Raw genomic sequence first — 24,536 nt, 5'->3', positions numbered from 1 at the left:
GTCGGCACGATGCCGAAGAAAGGGGTGTCCGACTCGCGGAGTTCTTTGAGGTGAACTCCCAAGCCTTGGAGTGTCCGAGGGAAGGTGACGTTGATGCTGCTTCCCCCGTTCACTAACACCTTCTTCACCCTGCTCTCTCGGATCACCGGATCGACGAGGAGCGGGTACTTGCCTGGGTGGTCGAAGTTGAGCCATTGATCTGCCCGAGTGAAGGTGATCGGGTGCTCCGACCACCGGTACGGAGCGGGAGGACCGGTGGTCACCACCAATATCTGGCGATCGTTGAGCTTTTGTTGTCTTCTGTTCTCCTGCGATCTGTGTCCGCCGAAGATGACGTTGACCTCCCTGTCAACGCGTGGGAAGGCTCCTCCTTCCCCCTCCTCCTGCTGCTGGGGTTGTCATGGTTCTTCTGGTCCTCCCCGCGACGGAGGAGGAGGTAGAGGTTGGAAGGGTCGGCCGTGTCCGATGGAGTGCTTGAAGTCCCTGCAGTTCCGCAGGGTGTGGCGCATGTCCTTGTGGTACGGGCACTGGGCGTCGAGGATGTCGTCCAGCGTGCGCTCGCCTCCGCGAGGTCCTCCCCGGGCATGAGAGGCAGGTGGTCCGGCGGCGTGCACCTCTTCGCGAGGTCTTTTCTCCCAGCGTTTGTCGGGTTGCTGGTTCGCGTCGCGTCGTGGCGCTGCCGGTGCGGGCTTCGCTCCCCCGATGAGGTCCTGAGCTCGCTCGTCGGCGGTGATGTAGAGGTCGGCTTCCCGGAACAGCTACTCGGAGGTAGTCGGCGCTTTCTGCAGTATGGCTCGGACGAAGGCCGAGTCATTGGATCCTCTGTAGAAGTCCTCGATCACGGCTGCCTCCGTGACCTCGGGGATTCGATTTCTCATGGTCTAGAACCTTTTGAGGTACGACCGAAGAGTTTCGTCCCCCCGACGCTTGATGGATTTGAGGTCCCATGGTTGCGCTGGTTTGTCGGAGAGGGATTGAAAGTTGGCGGTGAAGCGTCGACTGAAGTCGCTCCAGTCGTCGATGCAGTGTCGAGGTAGATGTTGCAGCCATTGTAGTGCGTCTTGCCCGAGGACAATGGGTAAGTACGCAGTCATCACGTCCTCGGATGCTCCAGCGGCTCGGGCGGCAGTGGTGTAGATGGCCAGCCAACCACCTGGATCCTGCTTAGGTTCATATTTGTCGACATTGGATACCTTGAAGTTAGGGGGCCACTGAATGGCCCTAAGGCGTGGAGTAAGGGTTGTCACTCCACACGTGTCCTCCTGTCGTCGGGGATGATGTCTGTCCCGAGGAGGGGAGTAGTTGTTGTGATTCCTCGACCGTCCCCGGGTAGTACCGCCAGTCGAGGCCGTTGCTGACTCGGTTCTGGTTGCCTGACTCCGAGCTGGGATGCCATGATCCCTGTCGTACTCCTCCCGACGGCGGATCTCGTTCTCATGCCGTCGTTCACGCGAAGCGTTGATGGAGCTTCGCGCGTCCCGGCGACTGTTGATGGCGTGTCGTAGATCATTCGGCGGGTGAGCGAGCGGTAGAAGATGGTTGGCTGCCTGGGTGAGCAGTCGTCGATAGCCCTCGGCGTCGGGAGTCCGAGGGAGTCCATCAGCTATCCGAGCTAGTACCCCTCCGACTTCACTCGGCGTGTTCATGGCTCGAGCGAAGTTGGGATTCAGGTTGCGCCCGAAGAGTGGATTTTCCCGGCGCTGCCTCGCGTCCTGCTCGGCTTGTTCCTGAGCTCATCGGCGATCACGTCGGCGGGAATTCCTTCGTTCTCTGAAGACGCGTTCCTCCGGAGTTTCTCCTATCTCCGAGACCTCGTCCCACGAAACAGGTTGCACCGGATCCCGTTCTCCGGCCTCATGATGTCGCCGAATGTTTCGGCGCCGGTTTCTCCATCGGCGGGATTCCCGCTGTGGTGGTTCTTCTCCGGGTGCGGTCGGCTCGTCGTCGGAGACGGGGGGCGACTCCACTCTCCCGATGAAAAGAACGTCAGGGTAGAATGGCGCGGTTGTCGTGGCGATCTTCTTTCCGTTCTCCTTTGAGGGCGGATGCACGGAAAGAACAACTTGTTTGCTCCTGGTCTCTTTCTTCCTCGCGATCTGTGTCCATTCTTTCGTCGGGGAAGTAGACGATGGAGTTCTCCGGGCCAGCGGGCCCTCGGCCCCTGGCTTTCTGAAGGCGATCTTTTTTCGGAAAGCTGGAGGTTGCGCTTCTCCGATATTCTTGGAGTTTGTTGGGGGAGACTTCTTTTTCGGCGGATCTGCAATGCGGTGTAGAGTTCCCTCTTCATCTGCTATGGACGAGATCGTTCCAAAGCAGAATACGGATCCAGGATGGAGGGTGATCTTGCTGTGGAAGGTAACGGCCATTGAGCTAGCTTGGATCGGCGACACACCCCCTACCTGGCGCGCCAGCTGTCGGTGTTTTGGGTCCGACCGCACACCCGGGGTTGCCCCTCAAGGTGTTTTAGGAGTAGGACAGTGTCGCCGACTGTAGCTAAATGGTTCGTGCCAGACGCACGAGGATCAATGGACAATGTTTACAGGTTCGGGCCGCTTTGAAATGCGTAACACCCTACGTCCTGGCGAGTATGCTTTGCGTATGGGTTACAAGGTAACTCTCTAAAGCGTAGAGAGTTAAGGTGGATGGTTGAATAGTAATGGGGTCGATCGTTCTGAAGGGGTGCCCCCTAGGCCTTATATATTCGACTGTGGGGCGATACATGTGGATATGATAACAATGTTCACCTAAAAGATAGTGAACCGTTTTAGTCTATCTTCCCATGATTCTGCCGACTTATCCTCGCCTGATTCGTCGTTCGGGGCTCCAGCGCGGGAAAGTCGGATCTTCTGTTGCGGTCGCTTGCTCAACGCTGTGGGGCCGTCCGGGTTTGTGCCCACCCAGCCTTATGTCGATCTGCTTCACTGGTCGCTTCTCCCCAGGCCCATGAAGGAGTGACCTCACGATTTATTGGGCTCTTGGGCCTTTCTTGAGGTCTTTTATCCTTCCAGTGGACCCGGGGTATATCTGTCCCCCACAGGTGCGCTTTGGAGCGGCCCGCGTTCGCCGGTGCGGCGTTGGTGGAGAGGCGGACGCCGCCGTCGGTGTTGACGTGGTGGCAGCCGGGGGAAGCCTCCCCACCGTCGAGGCCGTCAGCGCCGCCTACGGGCCGGCCTCCGGCTCTTTGGCTTTGATGCCTGATTCGCGTCCCTTGAGCGGGGACACGAACGAGAGCCTTCCGGTGGCCGCGTCCGCCCTGGGACCATAGCTGCTGCTGCAGAGGTCGCTGGCGAGTCGCCCGGAGCTTGTCGCCCCGCAGGCTCCTCGGTGTGGAGGTTGTCCATACCCGCGGGGACGGAACCGGAGTTCCGTTTGTGATGGCACCTTGAATGCCGGCGTCATGTTCATTGCGGCTGTCGGGGCCTGAACATGTATGTATTTTCGGCACGGAGCCGTGTTTTTTCTTCATTTCGAGCACTAAGACTCGCCTGTCGGCTATCTGAACCGCTTCACCAAGCGTGAGTCGCCTCGTGCAAAGGTGACGAGTGAGGTATCCGTATCCCGGAGGCGTAGGAGTCCCTCGGCTCGGTCGGCCTTGCCGTCCGAGGCTTCTCTTGCTTAGTTAAAGGGACCCTCGGCCGCTCTTCGATGAGCCGAAGCTAGAGGTAGCGGTGTCAGCACGAACAGAGGCAAAGTTGGCTTCAAAAAGAAGATTTGGTCGGCCGGAGCCTGGCCGGGTCGTCCACTGGCGGGACTGACGCCGGAGTCAAGTTGCCGAAGCCACAAGCCGAGCCGATGTCCTCGGGGGACAGCTGGCTGGGGCTTCGGGGTGACCGGCCCGAGCCATCTGCTCGAGCCGGATTCCTGGAGAAGGCCCTGGCAGCGATGGCCCGGGCGTGGTGCTGATGTCGTCCTTTAGAGTGGAGATCCTCCGACCGCGTCGCCGTCCGAGGCTAGGTCGGACCTCGCCGAAGGTGTAGTTGACGCCGAGGGTGCTGTTGCTCCCTTCAACTGTCAAGATCCGAGCCTGCAGGATCGGATTATCTTGTAGTGTGTGTATGTTTTCTGTGGCCGCCGAGGCCCAAACACACCATCGTCGTGTTGTAAAGCTGCATTTCTTTTCCCCTTATTTTGAGTATCTGGACTTATTGCAGAAGGTGATGAATGAGGTATCCGTATCCCGGAGGCGTAGGAGTCCCTCGGCTCGGTCAGCCTTGGCTGCTTACGTGTACTCCGTCGTTTTCAGGATCCACTTTCGAAGTAGTCGAAAAGCACGAAAGACATTCTGGCAAAAAAGATCTTTTTCCGAGGAAAATTTCGACGCAGAGGGGGTTCCCCCCTTTTAGCCCCCGAGGGAGGGTCGGGCTTTGCCGAGGCAAGGCTGACCCTTCCTTGATGACTAGACTTTGTGTGTGAACGAGGCGTATGAACGACTTGAAAGCATCTTAAGGGTAGAAGCGACGTAGCTGTTGGATGTTCCAAGCGTTGCTGTAGACCTCGCCTTGACTGTTGGCCAGCTTGTACGTTCCAGGCTTCAGAACCTTGGCGACGACGAACGGCCCTTCCCAGGGAGGCGTGAGCTTGTGCCGCCCTCAGGCGTCTTGTCGCAGCCGAAGCACCAGGTCGCCCACCTGGAGGTCTCGGGACCGAACCCCTCGGGCGTGGTAGCGTCACAGGGACTGCTGGTACCGTGCCGAGTGTAGTAAGACCATGTCCCGAGCCTCTTCCAACTGGTCCAGTGAGTCTTCTCGGTTAGCTTGATTGCTTTGGTCGGCGTAGGCCCTCGTCCTCGGGGAACCGTATTCTAAGTCTGTGGGCAAGATGGCCTCGGCCCCATAGACTAGAAAGAACGGTGTGAAGCCCGTGGCTCGGCTCGGCGTTGTCCTCAGACTCCAGACTACCGAGGGGAGTCCCTTCATCCATCGCTTGCCGAACTTGTTGAGGTCGTTGTAGATCCGAGGCTTGAGTCCTTGCAGAATCATGCCGTTGGCATGTTCTACCTGCCCATTCATCATGGGGTGAGCCACGGCGGCCTAGTCCACCCGGATGTGGTGATCCTCGCAGAAGTCCAGGAACTTTCTGTCGGTGAACTGGGTGCCGTTGTCGGTGATGATGGAGTTCGGGACCCCAAAGCGATGGATGATGTTGGTGAAGAATGCCACCGCCTGTTCGGACCTGATGCTGTTTAGGGGTCGGACCTCGATCCACTTGGAGAATTTGTCGATGGCGACCAACAGGTGCGTGTAGCCCCCGGGTGCCTTCTGCAAGGGGCCGACTAGGTCCAGACCCCACACAACAAACGGTCAGGTGATGGGTATGGTCTGCAGGGCCTGAGCGGGCAGGTGGGTCTGCCTTGCGTAGAACTGACACCCTTCGCAGGTGCGGACAATTCTAGTGGCGTCGGCCACCGCCGTTGGCCAGTAGAAACCTTGTCGGAAGGCATTTCCAACAAGGGCTCGAGGTGCTGCGTGATGGCCGCAAGCCCCCGAGTGTATCTCTTGTAGGAGCTCCTGGCCTTCGGCGATGGAAATGCATAGCTGGAGGATGTCTGAGGTGCTGTGGTGGTAGAGTTCCTTCCCATCTCCTAGCAAGACAAACGACTAGGCGCGCCGCGCCAACCGCCGAGCTTCGGCTTGGTCGAGGGGTAGCTCTCCTCGATGGAGATATTGCAGGTATGGGGTCTGCCAGTTTCGATTAGGCGTGACCCCGCTCCGCTCCTCCTCGATGTGCAATGCCTCACCCTCGGGGGCCGAGGGTACCTCGGGCCGAGCCGAGGGTGCCTCGGACTGAGCCGAGGGTGCCTCGGGCTCGGGCGTGTCGTCGGTCTTGACGGAGGGTTGATGCAAGTCTCGGGAGAAGACGTCCGGGGGAACCGTTGTTCGCCCCGAGGCTATTTTAGCCAGCTCGTCTGCAGTCTCGTTGTAGCGTCGGGCGACGTGGTTGAGCTCGAGCCCGTAGAACTTGTCTTCCAGGCGCCGAACCTCATCGCAGTAGGCTTCCATCTTCGGGTCGCGGCAGTGGGAGTTCTTCATGACTTGGTCAATGACGAGCTGCGAGTCACCGCGAGCGTTGAGGCGTCGGACCCCTAGCTCAATGGCGATGCGCAACCCGTTGACCAGAGCCTCGTACTCGGCCACATTGTTGGATGCCGGGAAATGGCGGCGTAGCACGTAGCGTAGGTGCTTCCCAAGGGGCGAGATGAAGAGCAGGCCTGCGCCTGCTCCTGTCTTCATCAGCGACCTATCGAAGAACATGGTCCAGAGTTCCGGTTGGATCGGAGCTGTTGGGAGCTGGGTGTCGACCCATTCAGCCACGAAGTCCGCCAAGACCTGGGACTTGATGGCCTTCCGAGGGGCGAACGAGATCGTTTCGCCCATGATTTCCACCGCCCACTTTGCAATTCTACCCGAGGCCTCTCGGCACTAGATGATCTCCCCCAGGGGGAAGGATGACACCACAGTTACCGGATGAGACTCGAAGTAGTGTCGCAACTTCCGTCGCGTCAGGATCACCGCGTACAGCAGCTTCTGAATTTGTGGGTAGCGGATCTTGGTCTCGGACAGTACCTCGCTGATGAAGTAGACTGGCCTCTGGACGGGCAATGCATGCCCCTCTTCTCGTCTCTCAACCACAATCGCGGCGCTAACCACCTGAGTGGTCGCGGCGACGTAGATCAAGAGGGCTTCTCCGGCAGCGGGGGGCACCAAGATGGGCGCGTTCGTGAGGAGCGCCTTCAGGTTACCGAGGGCTTCCTCGGCCTCAGGGGTCCAAGTGAAGCACTCGGCCTTCCTTAAGAGGCGGTACAGAGGCAGGCCTCTTTCGCTGAGGCGCGAGATGAAACGGCTCAGAGCCGCAAGGCATCCCGTGACTCTCTGTACGCCTTTCAAGTCCTTGATGGGCCCCATGCTGGTGATGGCCGCGATCTTCTCCGGGTTGGCCTCGATGCCCCGCTCGGAGACGATGAACCCCAAGAGCATGCCTCGGGGAACCCCGAAGACACACTTCTCGGGATTGAGCTTCACGCCTTTCGCCTTGAGACATCGGAATGTCACTTCAAGGTTGGAAAGGAGGTCGGAGGCTTTCCTCGTCTTGACTACGATGTCATCAACGTAGGACTCGACCGTTCGGCCAATGTGTTCGCCGAACACATGGTTCATGCACCTTTGGTATGTCGCACCCGCATTCCTCAAACCGAACGGCATGGTAACATAGCAGTACATGCCGAAAGGTGTGATGAAAGAAGTCGCGAGCTAGTCGGACTCTTTCATCCTAATTTGGTGATACCCTGAGTAGACATCGAGGAAAGACAGGGTTTCGCACCCAGCAGTGGAATCCACGATTTGATCGATGCGAGGCAGAGGGTAGGGAACTTTCGGACATGCTTTGTTTAGACCAGTGTAGTCTACACATATCCGCCATTTCCCTCCTTTCTTTCTCACAAGCACAGGGTTGGCAAGCCATTCGGGATGGAATACCTCTTTGATGAACCCTGCCGCCATTAGCTTGTGGATCTCCTCGCCTATGGCTCTGCACTTTTCTTCGTCGAATCGACGCAGAGGCTGCTTCACGGGTCGGGCTCCAGCTCGGATATCCAGCGAGTGCTCGGCGACATCCCTCGGTATGCCGGGCATGTCCGAGGGACTCCACGCAAAAACGTCGGCGTTCGCGCGGAGAAAGTCGACGAGCACTGCTTCCTATTTGGGATCAAGCTCGGAGCCGATCCGGATTTGCTTGGAGGCGTCGTTGCTGGGGTCGAGAGGGACGGATTTAACCGTCTCCGCTGGCTCGAAGTTGCCGGCGTGGCGCTTCACGTCTGGCACCTCCTTAGAGAGGCTCTCCAGGTGGGCAATGAGGGCCTCGGATTCGGCGAGGTCCTCGGCGTACTCCACGCACTCCACGTCGCATTCGTACGCGTGTCGGTACGTGGGGCCGACGGTGATGACCCCGTTGGGGCCCGACATCTTGAGCTTGAGGTAGGTGTAGTTGGGGACGACCATGAACTTGGCGTAGCAGGGCCTCCCCAGTACTGCGTGGTAGGTCCCTCGGAACCCGACCACCTCGAACGTGAGGGTCTCCCTTCGGAAGTTGGAGGGCGTCCCAAAGCAGACAGGTAGATCGAGTTGTCCGAGGGGCTGGACGCGTTTCCCAGGGATGATCCCGTGAAAAGGCGCAGCGCCTGCCCGGACATAGGACAAATCGACACGCAGGAGCCCGAGGGTCTCGGCGTAGATGATGTTGAGGCTGCTGCCTCCGTCCATGAGGACCTTGGTGAGCCTGACGTTGCCGATGATGGGGTCGACAACGAGCGGGTATTTCCCCGGGCTCGGCACGCGGTCGGGATGGTCGCCCTGGTCGAAGGTGATGGGCTTGTCGGACCAGTCTAGGTAGACTGGCGCCGCCACCTTTACCGAGCAGACCTCCCGACGCTCTTGCTTGCGGTGCCGAGCCGAGGCGTTCGCCACTCGTCCACCATAGATCATGTAGCAGTCGCGGACCTCAGGGAACTCTCCTGCCTTGTGATCTTCCTTCTTATCGTCGTCGCGAGCCCTGCCACCCTCCGCGGGTGGCCCGGCCTTGTGAAAGTGGCGCCGAAGCATGGCGCACTCCTCAAGGATGTGCTTGACGGGCCCCTGGTGATAGGGGCACGACTCCTTGAGCATCTTGTCGAAGAGGTTGGCACCTCCGGGAGGTTTCCGAGGGTTCTTGTACTCGGCGGCGGCGACAAGGTCCGCGTTGGTGGCGTCGCGTTTCGCTTGCGACTTCTTCTTGCCTTTCTTCTTGGCGCCGCGCTGAGTTGACGCCTCGGGGACATCTTCCGGTGGGCGGCCCTGGGGCTGCTTGTCCTTCCGGAAGATGGCCTCAACCGCCTCCTGGCCAGAGGCGAACTTGGTGGCGATGTCCATCAGCTCGCTCGCCCTGGTGGGGGTCTTGCGTCCCAGCTTGCTCACCAGGTCGCAGCAGGTGGTGCCGGCGAGGAACGTGCCGATGACATCCGAATCAGTGATGTTGGGCAGCTCCGCGCGCTGCTTCGAGAATCGCCGGATGTAGTCCCGGAGAGACTCTCCCGGCTGCTGTCGGCAGCTTCGAAGATCCCAGGAGTTTCCGGGGCGCACGTACGTGCCCTGGAAATTGCCGGCGAAGGCCTGGACCAGGTCGTCCCAGTTGGAGATCTGCCCCGGAGGCAGGTGCTCCAGCCAGGCCCGAGCGGTATCGGAGAGGAACAGGGGGAGGTTGCGGATGATGAGGTTATCATCGTTCGTTCCACCCAGGTGGCAGGCCAGCCGATAGTCCACGAGCCACAGTTCCGGTCTCGTCTCCCCCGAGTACTTTGTGATAGTAGTCGGGGTTCGGAACCGGGTCGGGAACGACGCCCATCGTATGGCGCGGCTGAAAGCCTGCGGACCGGGTGGTTCGGGCGAGGGACTCCGATCCTCCCCGCTGTCGTAGTGCCCCCCACGCCTGGGGTGGTAGCCTCGGCGCACCCTCTCGTCGAGGTGGGCCCGACGGTCGCGGTGATGGTGCTCGTTGCCGAGGCGACCCAGGGCCGCAGGTGCTGTGTTGCGCGTGCGCCCGGTGTGGACCGAGGCTTCCCGCATGAATCGGGAAGTCGCGGCGCGATGTTCCGAGGGGCACCCCTGCCTTCGGGAGGCGGAGCTTTCGGCTCGTCGGACCGCGACATCCTCCAGGAGATTTTTGAGCTCTCCCAGAATACGCCGCCCCTCGGTGGTTGATGGCTCCGGCATTGCGCAGAGAAGTATTGCCGCTGCAGCCAGGTTCTGGCCGACTCCACTGGAAGTGGGTGGTTGCCTTACCCTGACATCGTCAGCGATGCGGTGCTGGAAGCCCTGGGGGAGATGACGCACTTCTCCGGCCGGAGGTTGCCCCGCCCATTCCTGCCCGATGTCCCGGCGGATCGGCTCAAGTGTTCCTGCTCCCTCATCGAGCCTGACCTTCATCTCGCGGATTTGCTCGAGCTGTGGGTCATGACCCCCTGCCGGGACGGGGACCACAGCTAGCTCCCGAAGGATGTCAACGCGAGGCACTGGCCTAGGGAGATCACCGTTCTCCGGCATACCGAGATGGTTGCCTTCGTCGGGACCCCCTAGATCGACGTGGAAACATTCGCGACTTGGGCCGCAGTCCTCGTCGCCGAGGCTGCGGCTACCGTCGGAACAGTCGGAAAGGCAATAGTCGCATGCGGTCATGAAGTCCCGCATGGCACTGGGGTTACCAAGTCCGGAGAAATCCCAACAGAAGTCGGGCTCGTCATCTTCCTCGGACCCCGAGGGCCCGTAGGTCGAGACGGCCATCAGCCGGTCCCAGGGTGACCGCATACGATACCCCAGAGGGTTTGGACTTGCCTCTACGAGAGCGTCCACCAAAGCGAAGTCGCTTGGTGGGTCGAGGCTGAATCCAAAAAGCGCGAGATGGGAATCGGTTGGTACCTCTTGGTCGACGGGCGGTGACGAAGTCACGTCAGGGGCAAAAATAAAAGAAAGAGAATAGCTCCATAACAAAAAAATAGTGAACTGCCATGAATTACACACACGCTAGTAGTGGCTTGGCTCGGCTAGAGGACTACAGCAGCCGAAGCCGTGATTTGTATGGTATGTCTTGCCCTCAATGTCTGGTTGGTTGGTAAGTCACTAAATCCCTATCTCCCGGTGGTCGAGTACCCCCGACGCGTCGAATGGGTTGTTTAGTCTGACTTCTTGTGCTGGCCCGACATCATTCTGTCTCCCGCATTCTCTCCTTTCATCGGTTTGTTTTTTTACTTCGCTTCGCGATTAGAGTTGTACGCATCATGCATGGGAATCCTTCCGCCCTTGATGTTAACGCTCTCGTGCGTAGGTCCCGGGTCAAAGGCATCTCGAAGGAAGCTGCTCCTGCACCGTCGTCTCAGGTACGAGGGTGACGCCCAGCAAGTCCTTCGCGAGCGTGCGGGCGTCGTCCGTTTGCTTGGGGTTGGCGTGTTGCGGGGAGACGGCGCTCGTCTTCGTCTCAGACGCGAGGTCGACGCCCGACGTGCCCCCCGTTGGGGCGCCGGCGCCGTCGACTCGCTCGACAGCCGACGGGGTGCCGCCTCCTGCTTGGCCTTGGTTGCCCCGCCTCCTCCTCCGTCGGCGGGGGAGGGGACGGGACAAGCCCGAATGTTGTTCTTCCACCACGTGGGGAAGACGTCGTCGATTCCGCCGCCGGCGGGCGGGTTGTCGTCCGCCATTGTCGCTATCGCGCGGCGGGGGAAGGAGTACCATGTCGTAGCTGCCGTCGAGGGACATGAACTCAAGACTCCCGAAACGGAGCACCGTCCCGGGCCGGAAAGGTTGCTGGAGACTGCCCATCTGGAGCTTGACGGGAAGTTGTTCGTCAACACGCAGCAGGCCCCTACCTGGCGCGCCAACTGTCGGCGTTTCGAACCCGGGGGGTCTCTGGGCCGACGAGTAAATTGTCGCCGCGTGCCCCAGCCCAGATGGGTCGGCGCGAAACGGAGCGCGAAGGGGGGAAGAAGCCAGAGGGAGACAGGCGTGAGAGGTGGAATCCCGCGGCCTTCGTGTTTGTCCCGCGCCCAGGTCGGGTGCGCTTGCAGTAGGGGGTTACAAGCGTCCACGCGGGAGGGAGCGAGCGGCCTTGCGCGAGCGCCGTCCCGTCCTTCCCCGCGTGGCCAACCCTCTCTAAGAGGGCCCTGAACCTTCCTTTTATAGGCGTAAGGAAAGGATCCAGGTGTACAATGGGGGGGTGTAGCAGTGCGCTAACGTGTCTAGCGGAGGGGAGCTAGTGCCCTAAGTACATGCCATCGTGGCAGCCGGAGAGGTTTTGGCACCCGGTTCGTGTGGTGTTGTGGCCGTCGGAGGAGCGCCGGAGCCTGGCGGAAGGACAGCTGTCAGGGCTGTCGAGTCCTTGCTGACGTCCTCTTGCTTCCGTAAGGGGGTTGAGAGCCGCCGTCGTCATAGAGCATGCGGGGCGCCATCATTACTTGTTTGGCGGAGCGAGCCAGATGGGACGCCGGTCTTGTTTCCCGTAGTCTGAGTCAGCTTGGGGTAGGGTAATGATGGCGCCTCCTGCGACGTGGTCGGTCTGAGCCCTAGGTTGGGCGAGGTGGAGGCTCCTCCGAGGTCGAGGTCGAGTCTGTCTTCCGAGGCCGAGGTCGAGTCTGAGCCCCTGGGTCGGGCGAGGCGGAGACCGTCGGCTGAGGCCAGGGCTGAGTCCGAGCCCTGGGGTCGGGCGAAGCAGAGTTCGTCGTCTTCCGGGGCTGAGCCCGAGTCCGAGCCCTGGGGTCGGGCGAAGCGGAGTTCGTCGTCTTCCGGGGCTGAGCCCGAGTCCGAGCCCTGGGGTCGGGCGATGCGGAGTTCGTCGTTTTCCGGGGCTGAGCCCGAGTCCGAGCCCTGGGGTCGGGCGAAGTGGAGTTCGTCGTCTTCTGGGGCTGAGCCCGAGTCCGAGCCCTGGGGTCGGGTGAGGCGGAGTTTCCTATGGCGCCTGAGGCCGGACTTGGCTGCTGTCAGCCTCACTCTGTCGAGTGGCACGGCAGTCGGAGCGGCGCAGGCGGCGCTGTCCTCTTGTCAGGCCTGTCAGTGGAGCGGCGAAGTGACTGCGGTCACTTCGGCTCTGTCGACTGGAGGGCGCGCGTCAGGATAAAGGTGTCAGGCCACCTTTGCATTAAATGCCCCTGCGATTCGGTCGGTTGGCGTGGCGATTTGGCCAAGGTTGCTTCTTGGTGAAGACTGGGCCTAGGGCGAGCCGAAGGTGTGTCCGTTGCCGTAGGGGATCCTCGGGCGAGACGTAAATCCTCCGGGGTCGGCTGCCCTTGCTCGAGGCTGGGCTCGGGCGAGGCGCTATCGCATCCCTCGAATGGACCGATCCTTGACTTAATCGCACCCATCAGGCCTTTGCAGCTTTGTGCTGATGGGGGTTACCAGCTGAGATTTAGGAGTCTTGAGGGTACCCCTAATTATGGTCCCCGACATATAATACTTAATGTATATATTTTATATATACATCTAAATTTATTGTCATCTATTTGAATATATAGTGGACTTAAATTACTAATATTTTGGAATGGAGGAGTATCTCTTTGGAATTGTAGAAATAAAGTGATTGCTATGAAATTTCTGTACAACGGTTCTAGAGATTTCTTGGTTTGTTCGGTTTTATTGGATTGATGTGAATTGGAGGGGATTAAATCCCCTCATATACGAATTTATATAGGGTTTGAATAGTAAGAGCTCGTGATCTCTATCCTTAAATCAGTCTGGAGGTGATTTAATTCCCTCCAATCAAGTCCTGAATCCACTCCTAAGTCCTAACCGAAGGCCTAACTGTATTTTGGCCAGCAACTGCGCAGTTGATTCGGCTGGGAACTGGGCCACTGGGCAGTGGACGCAAAGGACTCACAAACGACGCAATACAATCCTCTTCCTCTGCCTCTGGTCAGGTGTCGCGGCGGCAGCAACGGCAATCCAATTCCACTCCAATGGCGGCCTCGTCCTCCTTCAAGCCGAACCCGCTGTCGCTGAGCGTGCCGGACCCCGCGCTCGACCGCTGGCTCCGGGACAGCGGCTACCTGGACCTCCTCGACTCCACCACCACCACCGGAAGGCCGTCGTCGTCAGCCTCGGGCCCCTCCGCCCCCTCCTCCGCCGCCTACAGCCCCGGCGCCGGCCAGGCTTCCTCCGGCGTCGCGGCCGACGTCCTCGCCTTCGCGCGCACCCTCGCCTCGCTCCTCGCGCTCAACCCCTTCGCGCGCCTCTCCACCGCCGACCTGGCCGCACCCACCCCGTCCTGGTCGCTCGCCTTCGTCGGCCCCCCCGGCGCCGCGTCCTACTCCTGGCCGCCCACGCCCACCCAGGCCAGGCTCCGCGTCCAGGAGAACTTCCGCCGGTACGCGCGCAACTACGCCGCGCTCGCCATCCTCGTCTTCGCGTGCTGCCTGTATGTGTCTATTATTGCGTTGCATCTCGTATTCTAGTTCCTTCACCCACTTTCTTTGATTCACAGAGCATCTACGTTCATCAACGATACGGTTTTTTTGTCAAAACTGGCCAGGTACCGGATGCCGATGGCTCTGCTGGGCATGCTGGCCAGCCTCGCTGTCTGGGAGGGCGTGCGCTACTGCCGGGACCATTGGGACCTCACCACCAGAGCTCCGGGGGTTGCCCAGGCTCTGCTGCACTGTGCGCAGATTGGTGAGTACGATGTTCCTGCCTGCCCAACACCTAAACATGATATCTTTTTTTCCTCATCTGAACTCTGGATTGACAATTGGGATTCTGGCGCTAGATAGTAGCAACATCAGAATATATGATCACATGCACCGCGTTAGGTTGCAAATGGAATGAGTAAAATCAGCACCTTGCAAATTACGATACCTGAAATATATATGACCAAAGTATTAGGAGCTCACTGACATAAGGTACTGTTATGCATTGATGAATCTAGCCGAAAATATGATCAGGGTCATCAAGAGCAGCTTTGCTATATCATACAAATTTTTATGAACTTTAACAGTATTTTGCTAAAGTATTTATAAAATTTATCGGGGTCGGCTGACCCCGATAAACCCCCTAGATTCGCCCCTGCTGCTATGTAATTTGTTAAGACAGCTAGAAGTGGAGCAAGGGACATGGTTGATGCAGTTTTAAGACAAGAAGACCTATAATCTATCATACAAAATGTTGTAATCTTATAAAAATATACTACCTCCATTCTCGAATATTTGTCGCTCGCTAGTTCATTTTTGAACTAAAACGTGACAAATAAAAAAACGGAGAGAGTAGACCATTTTGCTCTCCACTCTGACAATCAATTAGTTCATCGAAAAGCTCTAAACATAACCAAACCCGATGAATTCGTGTATTACCCTATGTTCTTCAAGAAAAATTCTTGTTAAAAAAGAGAAATCCCAAGTATTGTTTTAAGAAGAAGACCTTTTGGCATAGATCGAGAAAACCTTTAAAATCATATCTCACCCATACATAGTGACACCGTAGCCCAGGTGAGAACGACCACGACCAATGCCGAGCTTTAAAACTGTGGTTTGATGTGGAATAGATAAGAGGATTTTTTAAACCTCGGTCTAAAATTCACTCTCACATGAGATCGACCTCCGGACCTGAGGAATGCTACTCAGGCTACCTAACCAACTTAGTGAGGCCCTTTGGCAAGAAAATTCTCGTTATACATGAATGTTCTAAAGGATTATAATCTTTTCAACTCCTTTGTAGTATATCCTGTTCTATTTTTTTTACTTCCTTCCATGGATCAAAGGGGATTGAGGGAGATCAAATCCCTACAATTCAATTTTGACTAGGGAGGGATTTAATCCCTTCCAATCCCCTTCGATCCAGAGAGAATCAAGCAAGCCCTTAGTGATTTCTATATAGTAGAATGGTACTCCTCTTCATTCCAAATTAAAATATGTTTTGGCTTTTCTAGATATATTGATTTTACTCCACATCTAGACATAGTGTATATCTAATTGTATAGTAAAAGCTATGAATAATCTTATAATTTGAAACAGAGAGAGTATAAATGAATAATGTATTTTATGTTTTCTGCACCAACTACAAAATTTATTTATGAAACCTTGCATTCTCTTAGTTATGGATTATTATGTGTTGTTTAAAGTGTGGAAGTCATCTGCTGATCTCTCTTAATACATCAGAAGAAAATAATCAACATTAATAAGATGGCAAATACGACAAGCTTTGCTTTCACTTATAGTTTTGTTTTGCTTTATTGGCATCCTGTAATTCCGATCACCAAATCAATTAGGGGAAATCTTGTATTTGCCATTGCGAGGGAGCTTATCTTGTACTCCTTCCATTCTTTTTTATTTGTCACGGTTTAAATGAACTTGTGGACGACAAATATTCGAAAACGTAGGTAGTATATGCCATAGTGAACATGCCAAAACAATTTCTTTTCATACCATTATGAATATAAAGAGGGCAAACAACATCACTGCTTGATAAGGACCTATATTAATGTCCCCATCTATAACTTTGGCTTGTGGGAAACGGCAGTCCACCAAGGTGTTACAGTATATTGCATTACAGTCTAATGTTGCATCATATATTTAATCAATGAAAAGGGGCTGATGGTAGAAACTAGAAGCAATGAATAGTGTTCAAATGGGGGCAGCTGCCAGAATGAGACCTGGCATATCTGTGTGCTCAACTTCTAGGCCTTTTTTGGTACTTTTCTTCTTTTTTTTCTTTCTCACTGCATTTAGTTCCACTGCAAACTACCAGTCCTTGCTTTGATAAGCATTAAATGGTCTGGTAATTGGTAAACACCTGGCTGCCGTGGCAATTTCTTATAGATGGAATATATTTATATTTAAGTGGATGTAACATGTCCATTATGGCCCGTTTGTTCCAGTTTTTTTCCCATATTTTGGCCGCCATAAGCTGCTGTGGATTGCTAAACGCTCAACTTTTCAGCCCGCTTTTATAAGAATCCTTTTGGTGAAAAGCGCCAAAAATAAATGTGAACACGTAATCGATCAAGTCGTCGCGATAGCAGGAGTCTGTCACTCACTTTCTACATCCTAAACTATATGGACTCCTTCATCTTTATCCACATGTAATCTCGACGATATCAGATTCTTCCTTCAACCAGATTCTCTCCATAACCAGATTCTCAGAAAAGCTCGATAGAAAGTGATTAACCCACCCATTCCTTAAATGTTTTTAATCAAAGGACAAAGAGATTGATTCTTGTAAAGTGTATCGGACATCTAATGAGTTAAGCCCTTAAGGGCACTTCAGGCAGATGAAGCCATGCTACTTATTGAAACCCTAACACCTTTCTATTTTAGAACATCAAATAAAGATGCCCTTTAGGCCAACCAAGATTCCCCTAGAACTGAGGTGGAACGCAACCCAGCTGGTTACCTTACCGGTTACATGTCGTAGACTCGTAGCCTTCCAGCTAATTATATTCATCTTTACAGTATTCTTTCACAACTCTGTAAAAAAAATTTCTTACAAAACTTGTAACTGTACCATAAGTGACTTCGTTTGCGCAGTGTTACAGAAACTGTTACGGTATGAATATTCTAGTGTTTTTTTAGTTGAATTGGGTGGAAATCTAAAAAATCTTGGCAGATAGACTCCTTTTCCACTGCTTTGGGAGAGCAAGAAACTCTATTTTTCACGAGAGCTCTTTCTTTCTCTCTGAGGGCTAGTTTGGGAGCCATAAAACTGGAGGAGATTTGAGATGTTAGAATCATCTTCTTATTCAACCCCTTTTTATTCAATTTTGAATAAGAACGGGATTCTAGCCCCTTCAACCTCCTCCGGCTTTGTAGCTCATAAACTAGCCCTCCGGAAAGGATTGGAGGGGCTAGAATCACCTTCTTATTAGTTCCTCTAATATTCTCTTCTCCGTTTTGTGGCTCACAAAGCCCTGTCAGTAACAAGAGTCCCTCCCCTCACTAGCATCCTGCAGACACCATCGCCTGGCCGGGTCTTGCCGGTAATCTGTTGCGTACCACCAGAAAAAAAAAACTGGAACCAGGGGTTAGGTCATGGCCTGCTAGTTACTCTAGTTAACCAAGCCTTTTGGGGGAGGGAAAAAATAGTAGCCACTGGTAACGTGGCTGTTACTGGTGTCGGCTATTTTTTTCTTTTTGTCATATCTTGTTTTCCTGTATATGTTTTTTTAATTACTGCTAGGAAGTAGAGAGCAGTATAAGTTTCTGTACTACATACATGGTCGTGACCAACACTTTCTGCTCATGCCATGCAACTGTGTTGTGTCAAGGCATGATTTGGGGGACTCTAAACTTTTAGAGGGTGTTTGGTTTGAGGATTCATCCTATCTAAAATGAGGTGGTGCATCAGTCTATTCCTCAAATTTGGTGGGATGACCTCATTTCTTATATTAGCACTAACTAACTATGAGAAATGAGCTGATAATGGATTAACTCATTTCATTCCACAAACCAAACAAAAAAAATAGGGAGTGAGAAGATGATGAACCAACTCATTCTTCAAACCAAACACCCTATTAATCAACACATCACTAGGTGTTGGGTCTTCCATTGGTTTTTCACCTTAATGTCTCACGTTTCCAGCTTTAAGGTTTTAACTTCCATGAATCATCCCTTGAATGAATCAGCTTTGAATCATGCCTGACTCCCAGCTTTGAGGCTTTGTCCCTTGAATGAACGAGCTTTGAATCACGCCTGTTGTCATGTTGTAATGGCTAATAATTAATAACCACTTGTCCCGTTTCTCAACAGCCACTGCTGTGCTACTGTACGTCTGCAACCTACAGTTCGCGCTGGTGTACGCCGTTGGGGTGAGCTACGCACGTAAGTGACCTCCGTCCGGCCTTCGTCTCCATTATCTATATTCCTTGAATGGTACGGTTCTTGGAGCAACACGGTGCTGCGCTATGGCCCTGTGCTGCAGTGATGCTGCTGCACGCCTCCCTCCGGAGGCTGACTACTCCGTCGAGTCTACCAGACGCTAGCAGCAACAAGAACAGGAGGGCGCAGCCGAGACGGAGCTAGGGTACGTTACATGCCGGGCAGTACAGGGCGCTCTACAGACTACAGGCGAGCGAGATGTCCATGGCTGTATAGAACCGTGCATGGTTGATGGTCCCAAAAGCGTCGCCGGCTGGTTTGTTTGGAAGTTTGGAACAGTGCACATGCTGTTGAGGCGGCGAACATGGACGGGTGAAGAATACGGCCATCAGGACATATATACTGTCACCGAAAACTCCGAGAGGCATACGCTTTGTTTAGTTTAGTTTTTTTTTCTTTTTTTGGTGTGTGGAGAAAGATAAGGAAGCCAAAGGTAGTTTGTTCTGTTCCTGCGTGGCTGAGTGGACGCCATTCGGTGGTTCACTGAGGCTATGAACCATGGCGTAGAGTAGACGAACCCCACACATGGCAGAGAGCATCGCATTCGTTTCACACTCGACTTTGTTCTATGCTCTAGGCCGAGTAAAAGAAGACTAGTTTTGGAAACTTAAATTCGGAGTTCCTAGATACTGAGAGGAAAATGAGCTAATTTCTTACTCATCAATCTTTCTTGGAAATCTCGGAGGGGATTTAAGATTGTGTTTTGTTGGGAGTAATGGAGATTGAAGTGGCTCCATTCCTCTTTTTTTAGATGTTTGGATTCCAATAAAAAAGGAGCGGATCGGTTTCTAAAGTCTTCGTATAGAAATTTAACATAAATAGTTGAAATGTTTCCGTTCCAAAAAAATGCAAAAAAACGATCACTTTCTTCTCTCTGTACTCATATGACATTTCAACCAAATAAGGATTGGAACGGCTCCGCTCTATTCTACTTCTCAACCAATCTATTCTACTTCTCAACCAATCAAAAAATAGAGAGACTCACTGTTAGCCAAATGCAGAATAGAACAACTCTATTCTCAAAATCTGGAATGGAGCCGTTTCATTCTAGTAAGTTCTAAACTAAATCGCTTCCTCTGCCAGAATACACGCTATCTTTTTCTTTATACATGAATAAACAGATAATCTCGCTTTACTTCACGAGTCTGTTCGGTTTCGCCCGGCCACCAATTCAGTCGAAGCTATTTCCTGCATTTTTTCCCTTCTATGAATGGCATGCATGTTACGGATGTAGACGTCCATAGAATGGTCGTGCGCGACGGGCCGAGAGCATCGCGTTCATCCCTCCCACGCACGCACTTGTTGGTCTTCATTCCTTGGCCCACGGAGTCGACCGTGTGCCGCGTGTGCCGTGCCCACACAAGGAATTCCTGTGCGTCCATGTGACCAAGATTCTCCCCTCCCAAACGCGTCGTGGTTCTGGGGCTCCACGGGAAAAAAAAATCCGTGCGGATTTTGTTGAAAGATATGAGAGCATCTTGTTGACTGTTCTCTGCGCAATTGTCTTGGGGTTTTTTTATAGGTTCTTGTCAAAATTGGCATGTCATATGCGAATATGTACGGGAGGTTAAAAACTTGTCTCGTGATAGCTGTGGGGAGTGGGGAAAGTGGAAGGATGGTGGAGGAAAATGGCGTAGAGCTTCTAGAAAGCCATGGTCCTTTGTTTTTCTCGTGCTTTTCGGTAAAGAAATCCTTTTCGAGCGTGCCAATAAGTAGGTCCTCTCAAGGGATGGAAAAAAAATGGCTTCTTAGACCAAGCATGGCGGTCGAAGACTTGCAACCCCCATCCTTTTTTTTGCGACTCATCGATATAGGAAAGATCCATGGATAAAATACAATAAATAAATTTCATCTATAAATATATTTGTTCATTCGTTTGTACAGATTTGATAGGACTTCTGTTCAAGGAAAAGAAAACGAGTTAGTCTTAGGGGCATTTGAATGCATTAAAGATAATAGTTAGTTGGCTAAAAAATTGCTAGACAAATTAGCTAGCTAACAAATAACTGGCTAACTATTACTTAATTTGCTAAAAGTAGCTAATAGCTAAAATATTAACTAGAATGTTTGGATTTTTCGGCTAATTTTAGCAGCTAATTATTAGTTATAATGCATTAAACATCCCCTTAATGTGTTGTTACCCTGATGGAGCCCTATTTTTTCATTAATTGTTGGTGTTGATGATGACCATGCTATCTAGATCAAGGGCCAAATATTTGAGCTAAGAAGAAAACACGAATATTATGACATTGCCCTTTAGTTTTGGTACTTGGTGTTCTTTTCATTTAGTACTCCCTCCGTTTTTTCCTGTTTGGTGCCGATTAGTTGGAAACTGAGCTAACCATCTTCGTATATGTAAGAACGGAGGCAGTACATAGGAAGGTGAAGATCTTCGTACTTTAATTGAAACACATGGGCGTCTTGTTGACGGCGTTCTCTCTACGTGGCGATGATGTACTATATGCAAAAAAAAAAACTCTTGAGAAATTTAGGTTCTTATCGCTAATGACATGACTCATGTGATTTAATGTGATTTTAGATTTTTTTTTGGGGGGGGGGGGGGAGGGTTAAAAGCATTTAAGGTGGTAGTTGAGGGGTGGGACATTGAAATGATGGTGGAGAAAATGATGTAGAGATTCTAGAAAGACTTGGCCATTTCATTTCTCATTCTTCTTCGTACAAGGACTCCTGTTCAAGTTAGGCCAAGCAAGTACTCTCATGGAAGAAAAAGCTAGGCAAGTGGCGTAAGACTTTCACGTTTTTTCTTAAGCTAGTTTGTGCTTGGATTTTTTGCATTCCTGCCAGAATATCACTCCTACCTTAACCTCATATATAAATACAGAAATTCATAAAACATACACATGAGGACATCGTCGCATCTATGATCCATATCATCCTACCCCTACTTTGCATAAATTTCATGCAGAGGTAGAATATTAGGTTATGGACTATCTGCTGCTATCTTCAGCAACTTACACATCCTCATATTTATATTCAAACTTTACTTTATAAATAGTGCATTCTATAGTGCCAAACAATAAAAAATAATGTTTTAGATGATTATGCTAAACATTGTCCTATAATTATTGGTTTGGGTGTCCTAAATCTTGTCCAGTGTGGTAGCTTTGCTCACACCACACGCAAACTTCATGAAGCTAGCTTTGCCATTAATTGTTGGTGATCCTATTACTCGGGCCAAGAGCTAGCAAAGTAAATTGACAAAGACAATACATATACCATGGCATTGTATTGTATCATTCTACTAGACTATTTTCGGTGGATCATATAAAAGGTACTATAGATGACACTGAGTTATGTTTGACATCGGTTAGTTGAAAAAACAAAGTATCTATTTTGGTGGATATTTTATCTGTATACAATCATACATAACTAAAAAAAATGTAATTCTCTGTTATTTATTTATTCTTCATGAACTTTGGGAGTGTTTGGTTACTATGGACTAATTTTTAGTCCCTCTATTTTATTCCACTTTAGTCTATAAATTGCAAAATATGGAAACTATAACTCTATTTTAATTTCCATATTTGACAATTTAGTGACTAAAGTGGAATAAATTGGAGAGACTAAAAATTAGTCTCTAAAACCAAACACCCCTTTTATGTACCTCTCCAGGCTCCGGGATTCCTATCATTTCCATAGATGGTAATTTTAAAAGGTATCATTTGAATAAAATATTTATGACAGGTTTTCTATGCCTGATTTTGTCTCTCCACTCTCAAACTAATCCAAGAGAATGGAGGAATCATTCCCCACCATAAAAAGAACGGGGAATCAAAAAAAGCTGGGAAGCAAAACTACCGGCCTAAAAAAAGAAATGAAAGGCCGGCGAGGAGGAGCGGCACCCCAATATTCTCTCCCTCCTAGAGACCAGGGCCCACTTCCACCCCAATATGCTCTGCCTGCGCACCGGGCCCCACCTGGACCCAGTCTCTCCCTTCGCCGCGAATCCCCGCCTGCCCAACTATAAAAGCCCGCCCTCTCCTCCCACCACCCACGCAAGCGGACAGGTTCGCGCGGAGGGAAGGAGGGAGAAGAAGCGAAGCCGCGCCGCCTCGGGCTCGCTTGGTGCAGATCGGGACCCGCCGCCCGGCCGACGGGACGGATCCCGCCTTGCACCAAGTGAATCGGAGCCGGCGGAGCGATACAGCGGCCGGCCGACCGCCGCCTGCTTGCCTGCGCGCGCTGCTCTCGACTGCGGATGCCGCCCTCGGTTTGTTTGTTTGTTTTTTTCTTTCTGATAAGGATCGTGCTGATTGCTGTGACTCCGTGTCGCCGCCCGTGGGAATTGTTATTAGGCGCCGTGGGGATCTCTGCTCTAGGTTAGAGTAAGCAGTCCGGATCTGGATCTGGCGCGGGTCCAAATTTCTAACCTCTGGTGAGACATCTCCGTTTTTGTGGTGCGGGGTGCAAAATTTGCCGGTCATGATGCCACTCGGATGGATCACGGGGAAACCATGCCTAGGTGGATTATTGGTTCGGCTTCTTTTACCGCTAGCCTACCACGGGCTCACATTGGTTGTAGGTTTTGTCTTAGATTTGGCTCGCCCAACTGTAGGACGACCGTTGATTGGTCTACTTGTGTAGGTAGATTGCTTGGTAGAGGGGACTCCTTTTTTTCTCTCAAGAAACTACGCCGGACTTCCCCTGTTACATGCGGCCTCCTGTGTATGTGAGGTGATGCGAGTGGAGTCCTTGATGAACACTAGAGGCTAGAAATCCAGTGATTAGGTGTCCAGGAATATATGCTCGGGGATCAAGTCAAGAGGAGGTGGGGAAGAGACAAAGTAGCCGATTGGCCGCACTAGTTGGCCCTCCATCCATGGCTGGCGTTTGAACCTGCTCCAGGAAAAGCGGATTCCCTCCCCTCCATGCTCCACTCCACTCCACTCCATATAGCTGCTGAGCTGGGGCTGATGTGATTTTTTTTTACTTTTCTTTGTAGCGGTTATATTCCGCTAAAGCCACGACTGCCGCCGAGGAGAACATGTTCTGAAAAGCTGTCGAGGAATATAAATTGCGTACCTGGGGTCCTGGTCCTGGATTGATGGCTTGATGAATGGATGAGCAGAAGCAGAGCGAGGTGGGAGATTCCAGCTCTGGGTTTTGCTGACAGAGGTCCAGCTAGCTTGATGAGAACCTCACAGGCTGCTATGGCTTCACACTGCTGAATTTTACTCGGATTCGAGTCTGTGCTCCTCCTTTTGTTTTTCACAGTATGCATGAGCTGTTGTTATCAAACAAGCATGGGATCTGGCGTGGCGGGCGGATGGATGCCGGTCAGCTGATCGAGCTGGTGTCAGTCCTTTGGCCAGCCTGCATCCAGTGCGTCAAAAGCCTGGCCGCTGGCCGGCCGGCGGCTGCTGCTGCTCGTGCCTCGTGCTCATCAGGCAGGCAGCCATGGTCCCCTGCCTCTCAGGCAAAGGCTGGTCGCGGATAGGCAAATATCCCCCAGATTCTTGTACCTGATGCACGTGGAGCTGGGTGGCATGGCATCGCAGAGCCGACTCCACCTCCATGGGGTTGCTGCTTGCTTGCTTGCTTCTTCCCACAGCGTTCTTGAATACTGGGAAGCACGATAGGACGCTGGTGCTCTGGACTCGCAGAGGCGCATTTGCTATCCACGGCCACAGAGCCAGCCCCAGGGGGGGCACACAGACTGGGCATGAAGAAGAGGATAACAACAGATAACTGACCAGCATTCATCTCACATTTGTTACCCCGTGACTCTTTATCCTAAAATGTAAGACCTTTATTAAAGTCCATTGTAAAAAGGACAGCAGTTTAAATAAATGCCCCATGCTTGACAGGTCGATGCACCGAAATCCACGTTGTTATTCCAGAATTATTAAGACACAAATACTGAGTGCAAACGGGGTTTGTTTATGTCCAGAACGTAACAGTTTACAAAGGGGGGAAAGGATGGATTCAGAAGATTATTCCCAAAAGAAATCCCTTGCTGATTTCAACGTGGTATTTAAGAACGAGTAAGCTGTTTGATTGCACCAGAGATATTAGTTAGTTAGCTAAAAAATTGCTAGTAAAATTAGCTAGCTAATTATGGCTAATTTACTAAAAATAGCTAATAGATGAACTATTAGGGCATGTACAGTTGTGTTTAATGTGGAGTCACTTAAGGTGTTTAAGG

At 52.6% G+C, this 24,536-nt stretch overlaps 1 protein-coding gene, 1 long non-coding RNA gene and 1 other non-coding gene across 4 annotated transcripts; all 3 read left to right on the top strand.

Moving 5' to 3' along the window:
• Nucleotides 1-13,314: 13,314 nt before the first annotated feature.
• Nucleotides 13,315-19,034, top strand: LOC100272513 (PRA1 family protein H). Of its 2 annotated transcripts, none has more exon segments than NM_001146982.1 (4): nt 13,315-13,923; nt 14,038-14,177; nt 18,242-18,313; nt 18,414-19,025. In NM_001146982.1, coding segments are annotated over 4 exon segments (771 nt in total). In that variant the 5' UTR covers nt 13,315-13,465; the 3' UTR covers nt 18,515-19,025.
• A 3,361-nt stretch (nt 19,035-22,395) lies between these two features.
• LOC115032952 (MIR168aHG) lies at nt 22,396-24,211 on the top strand. The gene is made up of 2 exons (NR_163720.1): nt 22,396-22,601; nt 23,334-24,211. It is a non-coding gene; the product is annotated as an MIR168aHG (long non-coding RNA).
• MIR168a (microRNA MIR168a) lies at nt 22,430-22,533 on the top strand. The gene has a single exon (NR_121083.1). It is a non-coding gene; the product is annotated as a microRNA MIR168a (primary transcript).
• Nucleotides 24,212-24,536: the final 325 nt, after the last annotated feature.

The sequence above is a fragment of the Zea mays genome, chromosome 5 (genome assembly GCF_902167145.1).
Source record: "Zea mays cultivar B73 chromosome 5, Zm-B73-REFERENCE-NAM-5.0, whole genome shotgun sequence".
In the NCBI taxonomy this organism is placed as follows: domain Eukaryota; kingdom Viridiplantae; phylum Streptophyta; class Magnoliopsida; order Poales; family Poaceae; genus Zea; species Zea mays.
Note: the sequence above shows the minus strand (reverse complement) of the source record. Positions and strands in the feature narration are given on the sequence as shown.

Excerpts from the sequence above, each read along its gene's own strand:
- LOC100272513 (XM_035967780.1), top strand. The coding sequence starts at position 13,466 with ATGGCGGCCTCGTCCTCCTTCAAGCCGAACCCGCTGTCGCTGAGCGTG. Across the intron at positions 13,873-14,037 it reads GTCCAGGAGAACTTCCGCCG|GTACCGGATGCCGATGGCTC; the intron begins GTACGCGCGCAA and ends AAAACTGGCCAG. Across the intron at positions 18,314-18,413 it reads CGTTGGGGTGAGCTACGCAC|TGATGCTGCTGCACGCCTCC; the intron begins GTAAGTGACCTC and ends CCTGTGCTGCAG.